Source organism: Mus caroli, chromosome 9, assembly GCF_900094665.2.
Source record: "Mus caroli chromosome 9, CAROLI_EIJ_v1.1, whole genome shotgun sequence".
NCBI lineage: Eukaryota > Metazoa > Chordata > Mammalia > Rodentia > Muridae > Mus > Mus caroli.
Window position 1 is genome coordinate 11,491,960 of NC_034578.1, and position 14,461 is coordinate 11,506,420.

Consider the following 14,461-nt stretch of genomic DNA (forward strand, 5'->3'; position numbering starts at 1 on the left):
AGGCGGATTTCTGAGTTCGAGGCCAGCCTGGTCTACAAAGTGAGTTCCAGGACAGCCAGGGCTACACAGAGAAACCCTGTCTAGAAAACCAAAAAAAAAAAAAAAAAGTAGAAGGCAAGTGAGTACACAGGGACAGTACAGAAATCCATAACACATGCCACCCTTAGTCTGACAGAGAGCTTGGCACACTGCGGGCTCAGTCACCACAACAAATCGACGCTCACCTGACCCGCAGTGTCCTCCCACTTGCAGGAATGCCTTCTTTCCACTCAGGAACACAGGTTTAGTCTCCTGCCAGTCTTTTCTGATAGCTCAAGGCCAAGGGAGAGCCGGGGTACCGCCCCTCCCGGAGGCCCGCCCACCACACGCACAGTCACGCCCACCAACGTGTACTCACGCGAGATTTCATCCTTGTCCTAGTCCGGCTGCTGGGCGCAGGAGCGCTCTTTTCGACGCGGCGGGAGAGGTAAGTGGTTGTTCACTGTGGCCGCTCAGGTCCGCTGCGGGCGACGGGGCCGCAGGGCGGGGCTCTTTGGGCGGCTGTCCGCGCGGAAACGGCGCTATTGTAGGGCCAGGAGCAGCGGAGCGGGCCGGGATCCCCCCATCCGCAGGCCGCGCGAGGCTCCGGGTCGCTGTTGGGAGAGGCCGAGGTGTTCTGGGCCTGGAGGACGTTTTTAGTGCCGTGGAAGGCCCGGTGCTGCCTGCGCACTTCTCTTACGTTACGTTCCGAAACGGTCTTGCAGCCGGCCCACGGACACAGCTCACCACGTGGCCTCCAAAGCTTGTAGTCTCGGAACTGTAAAGTAGCGTACAGGTGGGAGTGATTCCTAGGAATTATCTTTGATTTACTCACAGGCGTATCGTTGGGGCGAACGGGCCAACCTTAAATTTCAGTTTTGATGGGTTAATTTAAAAAAGCAATTCATGTAGCGGGCATTTTGCAATCTAAGGTCGTAGTCACCCTGTTTTTCTTAGCCTCGAAAGTTGTGATTAGTTCTAGGATTTTGTGTAGTCCAGGAAAACCGAAGCTTTTTCTCCTTTAGTACATATGGCCGTTTTACCTGCGTAATATTTCTACACCACGTGCACGCAGTGCTCACAGAGCCCAGAAGACATCGAATCTCTTAGGACTGCTTACAGCTATTTTTAGGCTGCCATGTGGGTTCTGGAAGTCTAATCTTAGTCCATTCACAGTATTCTTAACTGCTAGGCTATCGTCTCAGCCTTAATCTAAAGGTCCTTTTACACGCTGTTAAGATTACAGGCCTGTGACCATTTGATCACTAGTGATTTTTGAGCCACTATCGCCATATCCCAACTACCCGAACTCTGTTTCAGTGTCGAGTTCGCAGCCCAGATTGGAGTTAGAAATGCTACTGTGAGGCTAGGTGGTGGTTAAAGCCATGTCGGGTTTTGGGGGTAGATTTAGAGAGAAAACACTGCATTGGAATGTGGCTTCTTTGTTTTCACTCGCATATTTAAAGAAAACTTACTATGTATGCCACATGTGTGAGGGTACTCTGGAAGACAAAAGATCAGTAACAGGGAGCTGGACTTAACAGGAGATTGTGAGCAACCCGATGTGGATGCTGGAAACAAGCCCACTCAGGCTTTAAAGTAAATATAAAATGTACTATCCATAGGGATTTTACAGAAATTCACACAGTGGGAAGGAGTATGCTGAACTTAGAATGCTATGTATGGGAAGGTACATCATTGAACTCTGTAATTGCAGAAAACTGGGTAAGGCAGAGAAAAGCGATGGCTCAATCAGAAGTGAATTCTGCTGTCTGTGTGGCATCGGATACAGCTGGAGATACTGGAAACCAAAGGTAAGGTAGCTTTTGTGGGTAAACTATAGATTCAGTCCAAATGTTCAATTTATTTAGACAGCATCTCAGTAGATAGAGCCAAGGCTGCCCTCACCTAGATAATCCTGCCCATCTAGAGTTGGGATTAAAGGCATGTTACTACACCCTACACTCCAGTAAGTTGTTTGTAATGCTTGTCCTTAAAGATAGAGAGAACCTCAATTAGCATTTATATTCGCTTGGCTAATAACAGTTTGATTAAAACTGTAATTCTACCAACCTGAACATGTAGAAATGGAAGTCTATTTTTTCCAAGAAAACTACATTTAGGGGGCTAGTTCTGGTTTTATTGGCCCATTTTTGTTTAGTAGGTAGTGATTAAGTGGTGCTTTTGAAAGTTAAAACTGAACATTTTAACCAACTATGTCTTGTTTTAGATATAATGGTAAGTACCAGTGGTTAACTGGTACTGAATCTATTCTAAAATGCTGGGTATGGTTTTAGGGGGTTGATCTTTGAAGAAATGTACTTTGAAATTTTAACATGGTTCTTAGGTTTGTCATGCTTTTGTCTGTCTTTCCTGGTGTTCTAAGGTCGGTCAGTAAAGGGTGTTGGAGCTGTGAACTGAAGGAATGCATGATTGGGAGCATGGCCTTGTCACAATGGCCCCAATCCTTGGGGAGGATTATAGCTAATAACTGATGCGGTTTCATTTTTGTTTTTAGTGATGACTCGTCTGATGGCAGCTTATTTAAAACCCAGTGTGTTCCTTCACCTACACAAGAGCAAAGACACCCTACTGTGAAACGTGCTACTTTACCTGCAAGTGTTGAAACAGATACATCAAGTGACTCTTCTATAGAACCAAGGCCTCTGACTTTAAAGGCTATTTTTGAAAGATTTAAGAAAAAGAAACGGAAAAAGAGGAAAAGGAGAAAAAAGAGGAAATATGAGCCAAAATTAAGACCAAGAGGAAGACCATCTGGAACGAGGAACACTAGAAGGTCGCAAATAGATGCAAAACAAATTAAAGACAAAGGAGCTGTGTTTCCATTCTTAGAATCCGAGAGTGGAAGAAAACCTTTACCTTGGAAGAAAATTTTAACATATGAGGTGAGTTTTTTTTTTAATGTAGGTGAATATATTAGGTAAGATTGAATGGTTTGTTGGCCATTCTTAATTGTTGGAGGGAAACCTGAAACAGATTGTTAAGCTCAGTGGTGCAAGCGCAAGGCCCTGGGTTCGGTCCTCAGCTCTGGAAAAAAAAAAAAAAGACAAAATAACAATAGTGACATCTATATAAAGTGCTCCAGTTTTCACTCTTGCATCACAAGAGAAATGTGCACAAGCATATTTACAGTGTGCACACAGATTTATGGAGTTATACTCCAACAAGGTTCCTTATACAGGTCCCTTTATATTATTATCTCTAACCTATTCTGAAGCATATCATACCCAGCTTTCTTTTCAGCAGTAATCAAACCTTTGATTACAAGGTCAGAAGGTATGGTATCATATAAGGCCCACTTTTAGAAGTACCCAGGAAGGGCTGGAGAATAGGACCATGAAGGAAGCTGCTGGTCCTGTGCATTGTTAGCCTAGGACCTCTTGCTCAGAATGGTAACACCCACAATCTAGGCAATCATACAAAGATCCTCTTTTTTTTTTTTTTAATAAAATAGGTCAGAGTTTTTTTTTTTTAAGATTTATTTATTTATTATATGTAAGTTCACTGTAGCTATCTTCAGACACTCCAGAAGAGGTCGCCAGATCTCGTTACGGATGGTTGTGAGCCACCATGTGATTGCTGGGATTTGAACTCTGGACCTTCAGAAGAGCAGTCGGGTGCTCTTACCCACTGAGCCATCTCATCAGCCCCAAAGATCCTCTTTTGAGGATCCCTTCTAGGGTAATTCTGAGCTATGCCAAATTGACAGTCAAAGTTAACTAGTCAAGGGCTAGAGAGAAACTCAAGTACCCAGATACTACTTAGGTTTCTCAAATGTTTGAGTATTAAATGTTGAATGATTGCAAGTGGTCGGAAAATGTAATCAGGATTAACATCTACTTTGTATTTCTTTGTGTATGCACGTGGAGACATGGCGAAGTTTGCCAGTTGTCTTCCTATTCACCTTGTTCTTTTTTTTTTTTTTTTGGTTTTTCGAGACAGGGTTTCTCTGTATAGCCCTGGCTGTCCTGGAACTCACTTTGTAGACCAGGCTGGCCTCGAACAGAAATCCGCCTGCCTCTGCCTCCGGAGTGCTGGGATTAAAGGCGTGCGCCACCATGCCCGGCTTCACCTTGTTCTTATTGTCTTTACTACCCAAGTCTGGAATTACAGTAGAACCATCATGCGCATAACATTTACATGGTTTCTGTGCTCTCAAATCTGGTCCTTCAGATGAACAGCAAGCCATTGTTTATTTAGCCCCTTGGTACAGTTTCAAGCTTGATTATAATTAGTATATGATGTTTTAATATTTAAGGAATTGTGTGTTCTAACTTGCAGCAAGCTGTTGCACGAGGATTTTTTCACCACATTGAGAAACTCAAGTATGAACACCACCTTAAGGAATGCTTGAAGGAAATGCACGCTGGGGAAGATTTAGAAAAGGAGGACCTTGACACTCGTAGGCACAAATACATGGATGATGATGGTTCACTTTCTCCTATTGAAGAGCCATTGTAAGTTGGATCTTGAAGGGTAATTTATGGGGTTTGTCATTTTTAAGTTAATTTAAAGACAGTCACTACTGTACAGCTTTGGCTAGGGTTGAACTCATTTACCTGCCTCTCAAGTGCTGGGTTGTGCATCTATAAAATGAAGATCCTATAAGATTCTTCAGTAGTAATCATAACTTCTAGTCCATTTAAGATTGTTTAATCCGAGGTATATGCACAGGGCCTCCGTTTTGGGAGGATTATTTTTCTTTGACTATACTAGGTAAGATTTGTGACACATTCCATTTACTGTTACAGAACTGAAGATGAAGCAACAAGTCCTCAGTCTGAGTGTGATATCAAGTTGGTTGTAAGTGGCTGGTTTTTATTCTGTTTCATTTACAGAATGTACAAGTTGTATACTATTGAAATTTTGTTTAAGAGTGGAACTACTATTTAGGCTACTTGATTTTTTTTTTTTTTTTTTTTTTTTTTTGGTTTTCGAGACAGGGTTTCTCTGTAGTCCTGGAACTCACTCTGTAGCCCAGGCTGGCCTCGAACTCAGAAATCCGCCTGCCTTTGCCTCCCAAGTGCTGGGATTAATGGCGTGTGCCACCACGCCCGGCATTAGGCTATATGATAACCAAGGTTTTGGTTGTTTGTTTGTTTGTTTGTTTGTTTGTTTTTGTGACTCTTCCTCTTAGCCCCAAGTGTTGGTTTGAAGCTTTGTCCACATTTATATTTATGCCTAGGTATCATACTGCTGAGTTATAATGCTAGCTTTGAATATTTGTAGGATATAGAGGCCAGAGGTTAGACTGGCATCTTTGAGACCTCAAACCAGTGGATTAACCTACCAGCATGGTCTTTGTTCCTGCTATTGGCTTACAAAATGTGTATCTGTGCCTGGCTCCAATCTTAAGAATTTTTTTTTAAATTCAGTATTATGTTTTGTTTGCATGTAAGTATACCAGGTGTATGCCTGGTGCCTGGAACTGGTAGGTGCAAGGAATTGAATCTTAGTCTTAAAAGTAAGGGAAGAAGCCAGTGTTGTGGCTTATTTTGTGCTGTTGATTCTATACTGTTTTCTACTTGACTGTGTGACTGCTTTATCAGCATGTACACCTGATTAATGGAAGAGGGCAGCAGGTCACATTTACCATGTGGTTGCTGAAATTTAATGCAGTACCTCTGAAAGAACAGCCATTGGTGTTTAACTGCTGAGGCATCTTTCCAGCCCTGAAAAGCCAGTGTTCTTAACCACTGATCTAGCTCCTGATAAAATACTAAAGAACTTTTAGCTAATCTGGTGTGCTGTCAAATGAGAAAATAGAGCTGGTGTAGGAGGAATATATTTGCACTCACCCACCAGTCAGTGGTAAGTTTAGTTACTAGGTTTTTTTTCTATTAAATGCAGGAAGACAGTTGCTTCATAATAAGTTCAGAATTCCCAAGGAAGAGAAACTTGGAACAAGAGAAGATGAAGAAAGAATCTAAATTTTCTAAAAAAGCCAAAGATGGCACACACACACAGAAAGGGCACAGAAGGACCTTGAAAGGAGATGATCATGTGACTATCGAAGAAGGTAAAGAACATAGATAACAGTGTATGCCAAGTAGATCAAGACCTAATCTGGGGAAGAAGATAAACTTGCTGGTGGAAAGCTAATACTTAGTAAAGCTTTTTTCATTGCTTGATTTCAGAGTAGAAATACTATAAGGATTATTTTACTACTACAGCAAATATGATTGTGATTCTGGAAGGAAAATGCTAACAATCCTATACATGTCTAGATTCAAGAACCCCAGCCTCGCCCTTTTGGTCTTCCGCAGAGCAAGGTCATGAAGAAATGAGTTAGGTGGTGCCGCCATTTCTTCTGTGTCCCTCGCAGAACATGTTGGGCCAGAGTATCTGGAGGTTCACCACCTCTGTGGTCTGTCGCAGCCACTATGACTATGAGGAGGGTCCAGGGAAGAGTTTGCCATTTTCAGTGGAAAAACGGCCATGATGACTGTACTTTGGATCTGGATTTGCCGCTCCTTTCTTTATAGTAAGATACCAGCTACTTAAAAAAAGGATATTTCATCCCTTTAACAGAATGAAGAAAGTTTAAGAGATGATCTGAAAATTGGGTTAAACTCTTGAACTCTTATACTAGAAAAAATAAACTAATGATAAAACCCAGCCTCTTCAGTGCTTAGCCCAAATTATTTCATATTTGTGTGTTTTGCCTACATGCATATGTGTGCAGTATTCCAGATCAGAAGGCATCAGTGCCTGGAGATCTAAAGTTACAAGATGGTAATTAACCAGCCATTTTTGGTTATGGGAGCTGAACCACAATTACATCTATAAGAATGTGATTTCCTTTCCTATTCATAGTTGGGCCTTTAATCGCAGCACTTGGGAGTCCGAGCAGGCGGATTTCTGAGTTCAAGGACAGCCAGGACTATTCAGAGAAACCAAAAAAAAAGTTATTATCTGAGCTTTCTCTTGGAACCCACACCCAGGTTCTGTCTGCAAGTCTTATGTTAAACAATCGCTTATCTTCCCCAAGGGGGGGGTTTCAATATTACTACTGTTCATTCTGTGGTCACAATTGTAAAACTGGCTTTGTGTCAGATATGTACAGCTTTGTTTGATAGCACTTGTGTTTTTGTCAGCTGTTGGATCCTCTTGCAACCCAGAACTCATTGCTCAGTATGAGTTTTGATATATACAAGAAGAAATATAAGCACAAAGGTGTTATTGATGAACTTGGTTTCTACCAATATCATACATAGTTTACCTTATAAAGGTAATGAAGTAGATGGATATTCCTTTTTTTTAAAGGCTTGCCTTGATTATGAAGTCAGAACTGGAAGATACCCATGAATGGATGTTTCAGTGTTGTAAGTAGCATGTAAATTTACATCTTCAGAGTTAACTTTCAGTGATGCTAATTCTATAAAAGTTTCAGATTGCTCCAACCCTCAGTAAATCCTAGAACATTAGAATCAATAATGAACTGAACTGGAATAGGTATGTTTAGCAGAAGAACGCAAAAGTGAGGCTTTAAGGTCTTATACTCAATTTACAGTATTATAAACTTCTCAAGCATGGTTTATAAATTACAGCAGAAATTTGCAACATCGCAAATATAGTGTTTGAAAAGTATGAGTTAACTAAGAATCAGACTGCTCCATTAGTTTTATCTACCTATAGATGCTGATAGTTAAATTTTATCTGCCTGATAGAATTGTCTCTGAGCCTTACTGCCCATCTGCTAATGAAGGCCTAGCCTTGGAAGCTTACAATCTGATGTAGGTTTAGAATATTTTCAGCCTTGGAGACTGCTGAAAAAGTTCACCCTTGACATTGTCTGGTTCATCTCAGCTGTTCTGGCTCATATTCCTTCAAGCTGACTTCTGCCTCAAACTACCTCTCAATCTGTTCTGATCTGGGCTCTTCACTCTTGGCTCATTCTGTATTCACCTGTGTCTAGCTTGTTCTCTCTTAACCTGTCTTGCCTCTTGCCCTCATACGTTGCTTCTCTTTCCTCCTGACATTTGGGCATATCTTATTCTGTTAAATCTTGTCTGCTACTTAGACATCACTTTCATGGGTGCTTTATGTTTCTTCATTGTTTAGGATTAAAGGTATGTGTGTGTCTGTATTCCAGCCAGCACAACCATGTTGCTGGGTTAAGAAAAATCACTACAGTAAAAGTGAGCTTGAGTTCAGCACTATAAGAATGTAACCTTGAGTTTAAGCTAGGCAAAATTCTGAGATTACAATGTGATTTCCTTTCCTATTCATAGATGTCCATATAAAAGATGGCTGGAGAGCTTCACAGTTGTTGAAACGATTGCTTTTGAGGTCTATCCCGATGGGGCTTCCCTAGTAGCCAGACATCGTTGGAAACGCCTCATACAGCAACTTGTGGTTTTACTTGACTCACAGGACTGACTGTTAGGTCTGTGGGAAGGAACTACAAGACAGCTAACAAAGTATAAAACTGATGTTTTAATTTTTTTGTTTGTTTGTTTTTAACTTCAGGCACTGGAACTTCCTTCATAAAGATTAGAGTTGTGAGTGTGAGGTAAGTTTTAGTGACAATAATTTTGGGAAAAGATCGTTCCAGTTCAGATGATGAATTTAACTGTTCAACTGCTGAATGAGCCAAACATGAACTAACATTAACTCTGACAGAACTGGCTGCAGATGGTAAATCATAGTAACTTGGCAGTTTTTATAACTGAAACGATAGCCTTTTTAAAAGTCATGTGTTGTTCTCTAGGAATGGATATGAGAAGACTCTAAGAGATGTTTGGTAAGTAACTAGTTTTGTTTTTTGTATAAAGAATTGTAGATCTCCAGGTCGCATGTAAGTTCTCAGCAAAACCATTGCTATCTATGTGTGTACAACCTAGAAAGTCTCACTTTGCTAGGCTAGTACATCACTCAAATGGCAGATCAGAAGATCTAGAAATGTTCATTCAGTAGGGATAAACATTTAGTACACCATGTACTAGTCCCACACCTAAAATTCTACAAGTTGAGAGTCTGAAGTGAGAAGATTAAAGTACAATCTGAGAAACGGAAACTTGTCTCAAGATCAAATTCTTGGCTGGGTAGCTGGCACAGTAAATATAAGTTCAAAACCCTAGCAGCCAGGCGCACATGATGGCTAAATCTGGAAGTGAGAAACCTTGAATGAATAGTATTTGGAGTGCTCAGGGAAGGTAATGCATTATCAGTGTGTGTGTGTGTGTGTGTGTGTGTGTGTGTGTGTGTGTGTGTATGTATGTACATGTACCCAAAGAACATTAATCCTATTTGAGTAATTTTCCCATTGGGGTAACTCTCCTGCATAAACTCAATAGTTGAAAGTCTACCCAGTAAAGGGCTTAGGATTTTGCACTGCACGGTATCTGCACTCAGCAGTTCTTTCCTGCTGGGTGTTCAAAAGACAGTGCGATAGAAACTCACTATCTGGCATCGTTGGTTTCTTGGCTTTGTGCATGTTAAACCTGGTATTTCTAATGATACAGTTTTTCATAGTACATACATTTTTGTATGTAGGTGTGTTGGGGAGGGAAGAGCAACTTGCAAGTTTGATCTCAGTGTGGGGGTCTTAACCTACTTGGTCTTAAAGCTTGGTTGCCTGATAAATGACCTATTCCTTTTCTTCCTAGGATGACACAAGTGAACCCTACCCTAAAATGGTAAGGCATTTTTCTTTTTCTTGCTGTCTTTACTTACTAGATATATCATATATGAGCCTCATTGTACATAAGAATGGGCATTGTTGGTCATTGTCCAGAACTGGTCAATGTGGCTAAATTGAGATACAGGTCATGCTTCCATCACAGCAGATAAATTACAGTGGTGACAATGAGACCTGTAACATTTGTGTGCTATACTCAACTGCAAAAACATGTTAATTCATTTTATAATAATTTCTTATGATCAATTTTGTAGGTTTAAAGATAACTTGAAGGGTCCCTAAAATAAATTGAAGAAATCCTCAAATCTTCTGGTAAGATGTTAACTCTGAAACCACATGTGAAATGAGGTAATACTGAAATTCACTGCCAGGCTTGAAAAACTACCATAAATGATGTTGTGATGATGGGCAAAAATGTTCAACTGCTCTGAATGGGCTGAATGAAAGTAGCCTTTCTGAACATCTATATTGGATAGACTTGGTGACTCATAGGTGAGCAAGATAGTCTAGCTTCACATAGCCCATCTGGGTATAAAGTTACAGTACTGTAGTTATTCATTTCCCCCTAGTTTTAGCACTCTGATTTTGAGGAGTCTTTTGTAGGAATTTATAATTCTTTGAAACAAATTTCCTCCCTAAGGTTAAGAACTTAGAAGTAGCGGGCGTGGAGGTGCACGCCTTTAATCCCAGCACTTGGGAGGCAGAGGCAGGTGGATTTCTGAGTTCGAGGCCAGCCTGGTCTACAGAGTGAGTTCCAGGACAGCCAGAACTATACAGAGAAACCCTGTCTCATAAAACAAACACCCTTAGAAGTTGCCAGGCAGTGGAGGCACACGCCTGTAATCCCAGCACTTGGGAGGCAGAAGCAGGTGGATTTCTGAGTTCGAGGCCAGCCTGGTCTACAGAGTGAGTTCCAGGACAGCCAGAACTATACAGAGAAACCCTGTCTCATAAAACAAACACCCTTAGAAGTTGCCAGGCAGTGGAGGCACACGCCTGTAATCCCAGCACTTGGGAGGCAGAGGCAGGTGGATTTCTGAGTTCTAGGCTAGCCTGGTCTACAGAGTGAGTTCCAGGACAGCCAGGACTACACAGAGAAACCCTGTCTCGAAAAATCAAAAAACAAACACCCCTGACACACACACAAAACCTTAGAAGCTGTCAAAGACTGTCTTTAAACCAAAGACAGATAAGAAAGGCAAGTTAGGGTCATTTTTATAATGGTATTCTAGAATGCAGTTTCTCATTTGCTGTGGACATGACCATAAAAAGAAGTTCCCATGAGGTTCTTATATGCTGTTGGGAACCTGTTGGGAACATGGTGGTGGATGGGTGGCTGACTGGGACATTTGAGAAAGGTATGTATATGGAAGGGGAGCCCATATACATACAATGAAGGTCATTTCAAAGAGGGCTTTTTTGGGCTATAAAACCCACAGCTCTTAACGCTGTGACCAAAGATTGATGTTCTTCACAGAGACAATCCTGCACTGTTTTGATAGTGCTGTGTTTTTCTGAGAAGATAACATACATTTCCCTGAATCATTTAACTCATTAACACATCTCTCATTGTCTTGTCTTCTCTTTCAGGTGACCTGGATGGACAGCAAAGGAATCAAATTCCTCAAATAATTTATTTGACTTAATTTAAAAAAATAAATAATTATATACAGTAAAAACATTTTATATAGTTTGTATGTATTTTGGGTCTGGAGTTTCTAGTGTTTTATTTCAATTTGTACTTTGTTGATGAAAGGCTCATCCTTTTTCTTGCTTTCATTCATCTCTTTGCTGTTTCACCCCAGCTAACTGCCTGTGTAACCTGTAAGAGAAATTTGTGGAATTAGGCTGGCACACATAGCAAAATAAGTGCCCTGAGGACAGCTTTTTTCTCTTTAGGAAGAGTCACTTTATTCACACCCTGCAGGAACCTGAAAAGCAGTGATTAATGGGTTCTTTGAGTCTTAAGTCTTTGTAATCTCTACTGTGCCTTAGGGAACCAAACAAATAGAATACAAATTTAGATACAGATCAAGAGTAGACTTCATCCCTGGATGGTTCAATATACAGAAATCCATAAGATACATCCATCTCATTAGATGCTGAAAGTCTTGGAAAGATCGGGAATTCAAGGGCCATATTTACATGCTGCCTAGCAACCAGACAGATACAAATTGGATATCACACTATATAGATATGCTTTATAACTGACAAGCATTTTCAGTGAAGTAGTTGGAAGTGGCCCTTCTCACAAAGAGGGAAACACCAAATAGAGAAAAAATGCCCTACATACCTGTAGGTAGCTTCTCTTTGGATACTTTGGTTTGAGGGAGTCGAGTTTTATTCCAGATCTCTCTCTGCCTCTGGTAAGATCGTTCCATAAGTGTCTGTCTTGTCATAAATACTTCTTGTAAACTACCTGATGTAGCTGTAATATTTGAGAAAAAATTATTCATGGGTTTCACCTCAACATTATGAGTTAATGTTATCAAGCTGATTAAAAAGGGGTTTACCTGAAGGTGCCGCTGTGGGTTGGTCCACATAAGGCTCTGATACAGCTCCACAAACAGAGGTTTCCATTGAAGACGTAGGTAGAACAACATCTGCCTAGTTCCAAGAGAGTCATTTTGGGTTTGCTAGCATCTTGCTTTCCTCCCACCTCCCAGTCTCGTGTTTATTTTTTAATACTTTTTAACTTAAAGTCGGGCTGTTTGGCCCAAGAACAGCCTGTTCTAGCAGTTTTGGTGAAGGCATTTACCTGAAAAAACTGTGCTTCATTGTCTTCTCTGTCTTCAAGGGTTAAGTTTGCAAGATCTGTTTCAGTGAAGCTGATGTCACTAGTACTCACTAGAGTGAGATCTGGTTCTTCCATTATACCATAGCCAGTATCCGTTTCCTGGTTAACAGAGAAGAACTGTCCTGCATGATGCTAGGTTAGCAAAGCCTGGGGTAATTACTGGTGTGCCCCTAAAGGTGGGCTTACAGGTCCATTTAAATTAGATTTTGGAAAGAGATGAATGCAGACTTTTCAATAAAATTTTTCCTAGTAGCTATTCCTATTTGACCTAGAAATTGCCATACCATGAATATTGCCCACAATGATATTCTCAGCTTTTGTTGTTCACTACAAAATGATTAGAATCGGATTTTTATTTCACTAAGTCACACTACCCTACCCCTGATCATTAATGCCACTGCATTCATAGGATATGTTCTTCCATGGGGACAAATAATTACATCTTTCAGCCATCCTGTATATTGGGGCTGCCCTAGTAGAATGAATCTCTATTAGGCTCAAAACAATCCCATAGGCAGATGCAGATAAAATCTCAATTAGTAGCCTTTCTACACTTAGAGACACTGATAACTATATGCCAGCTAATCTACTTGGCACCCTCACATCAAGTCAGAACAATACTTGCCTATACCATACTGTGGTATTTTGTTAGGGAAAGCAATGAAGTACACATTGCCCTTCTCAAATTTATTATAAATTTCAATAGCTAATTTATGAGGGGAAAGGTGCTGGAAAGTGCTTGGCATAATCACAGTGTGGGTTAACATCAAAGTCACTGGATACTTCTGACATAGAAATCTTATGAGGGAGCTGGGCGTGGTGGCGCACGCCTTTAATCCCAGCTCTCGGGAGGTAGAAGCAGGCGGATTTCTGAGTTTGAGACCAGCCTGGGCTACAGAGTTCCAGGACAGACAGGACTACACAGAGAAACCCTTGTCTTGAAAAACCAAAAAAAAAAAAAAAAAAAACTTATAAGGGAAAAACTCAAAAATTAGATAAAAGAATCCAAAACCAAATGAGCTAACCTAAAGATAATTTATGAACCTATGTAGCAAAAATTTTAGGTAGGGGTGAAAAGTTTGGTTGATAGGTGTTAACCTATTAATTTTATAGATGAAATACTGTTGATATGAGTAACGAGTAATTCTAGCACAGATGTGTTAACAACTTGGAAGTTATCAGACCGTAGGTATTACTCCTCCAATTAATTTACCTAACCCTAATCTATTAGTCCAACACAGGGGTGCTTTAAGGAAAGATTAAAAGAAGTATAACTATTAGAGGCATTGCCTACCCAGTGACTAATGTTAAACTGCTGCAGTATCCTGACTGTGCAAAGGTAACATAATTTAGTCCTTAATTAGGAACTAGAATGAGGGTTCAATTGTCTCTTATTTTCAATGAGTGAAATTGACCTTCCAGTAAAGAGGCTGGAATAATATAAGACAAAAAGACCCCATGGAGCATTAGTTAACTAGTTTAATTATTAATAAATCAACCTATTGGTTCACAATCAAATTTTGAAAGATTTGGAATGGGGTGACCTCTGAGAGCCAAATCCTTTGAAATATTTTAACATAGACCACAACTCAAATGAACTTATTATTGACCCAAAAGTGTTTTTGATCAACAGACCAAGTTACCCTAGGGACAACAGCACAATCCTATTCAAGAGTTCATATCAACAATTAGGGTTTACAACCTCAATGTTGGACTTGTCAATGGTGCCGAAGCTATTAATGACTCGTTTGTTCAACGATTAAAGTCCTACATGATCTGAGTTCAGACTGGAGGTTTCAGGCCGGTTTCTATTTACAATTTCTCCCAGGAAAAAGGATGTGAGAAATAGAGCTACCTTATATACCTTATACCAATGCTCTTACATACATTTATATATGTTCAATAATTTTCCTAGACAAGGTCATTAGGGTGGCAGAGCCATGAAATTGTGTAAGACTTAAAAGCTTGTTCCCAGAAGTTCA

General features: G+C 40.4%; 3 protein-coding genes, 7 non-coding genes and 1 pseudogene across 22 annotated transcripts in view; 9 read left to right on the plus strand and 2 right to left on the minus strand.

The window, feature by feature from the left end:
- C9H11orf54 (chromosome 9 C11orf54 homolog) overlaps window positions 1-346 on the minus strand; it is a 24,174-nt gene extending 23,828 nt beyond the window's left edge. The window contains exon 1 of one of the 2 annotated variants that reach the window (XM_029482149.1): window positions 225-331. The gene's annotated coding sequence lies outside the window, so the exon portion shown is untranslated. Of the gene's footprint in view, window positions 1-224 lie in introns of both variants that reach the window. The other variant, XM_021171948.2, reaches the window with a different exon arrangement.
- A 56-nt stretch (window positions 347-402) lies between these two features.
- Taf1d (TATA-box binding protein associated factor, RNA polymerase I subunit D) lies at window positions 403-11,361 on the plus strand. Of its 8 annotated transcripts, none has more exons than XM_029482156.1 (12): window positions 403-466; window positions 1,736-1,832; window positions 2,537-2,924; window positions 4,321-4,496; window positions 4,791-4,842; window positions 5,890-6,058; window positions 7,306-7,364; window positions 8,512-8,554; window positions 8,753-8,785; window positions 9,651-9,680; window positions 9,937-9,994; window positions 11,273-11,361. In XM_029482156.1, exons 2-7 carry the CDS (start codon window positions 1,762-1,764, stop codon window positions 7,314-7,316), a joined length of 867 nt encoding a protein of 288 aa, XP_029338016.1. In that variant the 5' UTR covers window positions 403-466; window positions 1,736-1,761; the 3' UTR covers window positions 7,317-7,364; window positions 8,512-8,554; window positions 8,753-8,785; window positions 9,651-9,680; window positions 9,937-9,994; window positions 11,273-11,361. The 8 variants fall into 8 exon arrangements, with proteins under 8 accessions (XP_029338016.1, XP_029338013.1, XP_029338011.1 ...); XM_029482153.1 differs by having other exon boundaries at window positions 411-466; window positions 6,306-8,428; XM_029482151.1 differs by having other exon boundaries at window positions 411-466; window positions 6,306-7,364; window positions 8,274-8,554.
- On the plus strand, window positions 7,101-7,206 carry LOC115032068 (annotated as a pseudogene).
- LOC115032015 lies at window positions 8,326-8,456 on the plus strand. The gene has a single exon (XR_003837664.1). It is a non-coding gene; the product is annotated as a small nucleolar RNA SNORA18 (small nucleolar RNA).
- Window positions 8,596-8,666, plus strand: LOC115032074. The gene has a single exon (XR_003837712.1). It is a non-coding gene; the product is annotated as a small nucleolar RNA SNORD5 (small nucleolar RNA).
- On the plus strand, window positions 9,372-9,508 carry LOC115032003. Its single transcript, XR_003837652.1, has one exon. It is a non-coding gene; the product is annotated as a small nucleolar RNA SNORA8 (small nucleolar RNA).
- On the plus strand, window positions 9,735-9,867 carry LOC115032010. The gene has a single exon (XR_003837659.1). It is a non-coding gene; the product is annotated as a small nucleolar RNA SNORA1 (small nucleolar RNA).
- On the plus strand, window positions 10,074-10,147 carry LOC115032002. The gene has a single exon (XR_003837651.1). It is a non-coding gene; the product is annotated as a small nucleolar RNA Z40 (small nucleolar RNA).
- LOC115032014 lies at window positions 10,889-11,004 on the plus strand. The gene has a single exon (XR_003837663.1). It is a non-coding gene; the product is annotated as a small nucleolar RNA SNORA32 (small nucleolar RNA).
- LOC115032008 lies at window positions 11,079-11,212 on the plus strand. The gene has a single exon (XR_003837657.1). It is a non-coding gene; the product is annotated as a small nucleolar RNA SNORA25 (small nucleolar RNA).
- The window catches only part of Cep295 (centrosomal protein 295), a 43,343-nt gene continuing 40,179 nt past the window's right edge, over window positions 11,298-14,461 (minus strand). For 4 of the 5 annotated variants that reach the window (XM_029482145.1, XM_021171954.2, XM_029482144.1 and 1 more), the window contains exons 25-28: window positions 12,441-12,578; window positions 12,196-12,289; window positions 11,976-12,110; window positions 11,364-11,504 (exon numbers count right to left, since the gene is read on the minus strand). In XM_029482145.1, coding sequence (XP_029338005.1) covers window positions 11,488-11,504; window positions 11,976-12,110; window positions 12,196-12,289; window positions 12,441-12,578 — 384 coding nt within the window. In that variant the 3' untranslated portion in view covers window positions 11,364-11,487. Of the gene's footprint in view, window positions 11,505-11,975; window positions 12,111-12,195; window positions 12,290-12,440; window positions 12,579-14,461 lie in introns of all 5 variants that reach the window. The other variant, XM_029482146.1, reaches the window with a different exon arrangement.